The 2,112-nt window shown below is 41.6% G+C and overlaps 1 protein-coding gene across 1 annotated transcript in view; it reads left to right on the top strand.

Moving 5' to 3' along the window:
* Positions 1-2,112, top strand: part of sntg2 (syntrophin, gamma 2) — a 69,420-nt gene that overhangs the window by 24,105 nt on the left and 43,203 nt on the right. The window contains exon 6 of the mRNA XM_032500070.1: positions 1,746-1,787. Coding sequence (XP_032355961.1) covers positions 1,746-1,787 — 42 coding nt within the window. The remainder of the gene's footprint in view (positions 1-1,745; positions 1,788-2,112) is intronic.

Here is a 2,112-nt window from a genome sequence, read left to right as displayed (position 1 = left end):
CATCGTGCATTTTTTCTGCGACTCTGGTGAAGTCGATTTGAATCTCTTCATGTTGGTATTGTTTCTCTTTGTGGTCATTTTGCGTCTCTTTATGGTCATTTTGTGTGTCATTATGGTGTGGTTGTTTTGTGTTTCTTTGTGGACGATCTGCTTCTCTTCGTGGACATTTTGTGTGTTTGTCTTGCATCTCCTTGGTGTGTTACTTTGCGTCTCTATGTGGTTGTTTTGTGCCTCTTCATGGTCATTTTGTGTGTCTGGTGTGGTCGTTTTGTGTCTTTTGATTGATTTGGCGTCTCTGTGGTAATGTGTGCAGTTGTTTTGCTTCTCTTTCTGCATTGTTTGTCGTTTTGTGTTGACCCGGGGCCCGTTTCAGGAAGGAGGTTTAACAAACTGAGTCTAACCATGGACTAGGAAACTGAGTTGTTGGTTCCAGAACAGCTGATTTGAGTTGGTCCAATCTACTCAGAGTAATTTTTCTCAGAGTTAAGGATAAGGTTATGCAAGCTACATAACTCATAGACTGTGAAGAATAACGATACCGCTCAAATAGGTAATTATCTGGAAATGAAAATGCATCTATAGTCGGGGCCTCCATATCATCTCCCTACAAATGATTAACTCCCTATGAAGTAATAGAGCTTCTTCATTAACGGGATTGTCGACAAAAGGAAATGCCACGTTTTGAGAAAAAAACGTTTTATAGTCTGCCTAACGTGTTTTTTGATTCATGCAGCTAACAAACTGTACTAAAATGCGCCTGATACAGAATGAATGATAAATGAATGAGGAAATGAAAGAGCGCTGTGTCAGAGGGAGGAAACTGAGAGAAGAGAACCTGCTCCCGACCAGGTTAGTTTCACAGACTCAGTTCCCATAGTAACTGACTCTGAGTTGAAGTTACCTGTCTTTCTGAAACGGGCTGGAGTTACACCTCTCTCTCTCTCTCTCTCTCTCTCTCTCAGGTTTGATTAACCTCCCTTTCTGAAACAGAAAACCCATCCTTCATCTGAGGGTTAACAAACTCAGAGTTTTCACTAAAGCTGCTGTCTGAAACGGACCCCAGCACCCAGTAGGTCCATTCAGTAGGGATGAAATGGTCTCAGAAGTCACAGTTCGGTTCATGCCCCGGGTTTAGGAGTCATTGTTTGGTGCAGTAAAAAAAAAATGCTTTGTTTCTTTTCATTTTATTTTGACAGACAGTAGTTTAAGTGTCAAAGACAGACAAAAGTCTCTTGCTGGGGACCGACGTAGCATATTACCAACTTGCAACTTTGGTGAACTATTTTCATTATAAAAATACGGAACATTTTAAAATGCCTGCATTTCACTGTAATAAGTCACAATGGGATATACAACTGGAAAAGCATCTCTTATACTATGAAAATACAAAATATGGGTTATTTTTTCCCTGTCCCAGTGATTGGCACATTTGGGTGATGTGTTTCCTCTCCCATACCCACAACGGTGGAGCAACACACACACCGTCCTAATGTTACGGTACCGTGACGGTTTGGCGCCAATAACGGAAACGTTACAGCCCTATCATTCAGTAATCCATCCATGATACTAACAAGCCAACTACCTTTTACCTTCTGACTCTGGTGGGGGGGCTACCAGGGGTTGCCAATCATACTCTACCCCTGGCCACCCATCTGGCCGAATGAGCATAGAGTTGCTAGATTTCACACTTTTTCCACTATAAAATTACTTATTTGCTTTTCCACTCCCTCTGTTGGTTTCTTTAGGTCAATGGCATACATGTAGAGCCTTGTACTCATGAGGAAGTTGTAAGTATATGTGTGATTATAAACTGTTGTAAAACCCCAATTCTCTGCTCCATCTATCGATTGCTGTTCCATCCTCCCAAGTTTCACACCAATCTCAGTGGCTATCAACAACATGGAGGTGTGCCTTACCAATCTGAGTTGTCATCTTGGCAGGAGGCTGTTTTCCTTTTTGGCTAACCAGGTGACAAATAGAAACAAATGAAAAGGAGTAGATCGGTATCAAAAGCTGCACAGGGATTGAGGGTGCTAATATTTGACATTTAGCTTCTAACTTTGTTAATTATACTCCTTTTATCCCCCCCCAACACACACACACACACACACA

Source organism: Etheostoma spectabile, chromosome 20 (assembly GCF_008692095.1).
Source record: "Etheostoma spectabile isolate EspeVRDwgs_2016 chromosome 20, UIUC_Espe_1.0, whole genome shotgun sequence".
Taxonomy (NCBI): domain Eukaryota; kingdom Metazoa; phylum Chordata; class Actinopteri; order Perciformes; family Percidae; genus Etheostoma; species Etheostoma spectabile.
The sequence above is the reverse complement of the archived record's forward strand: the minus strand, read 5'-3'. Positions and strand labels throughout refer to the sequence as shown.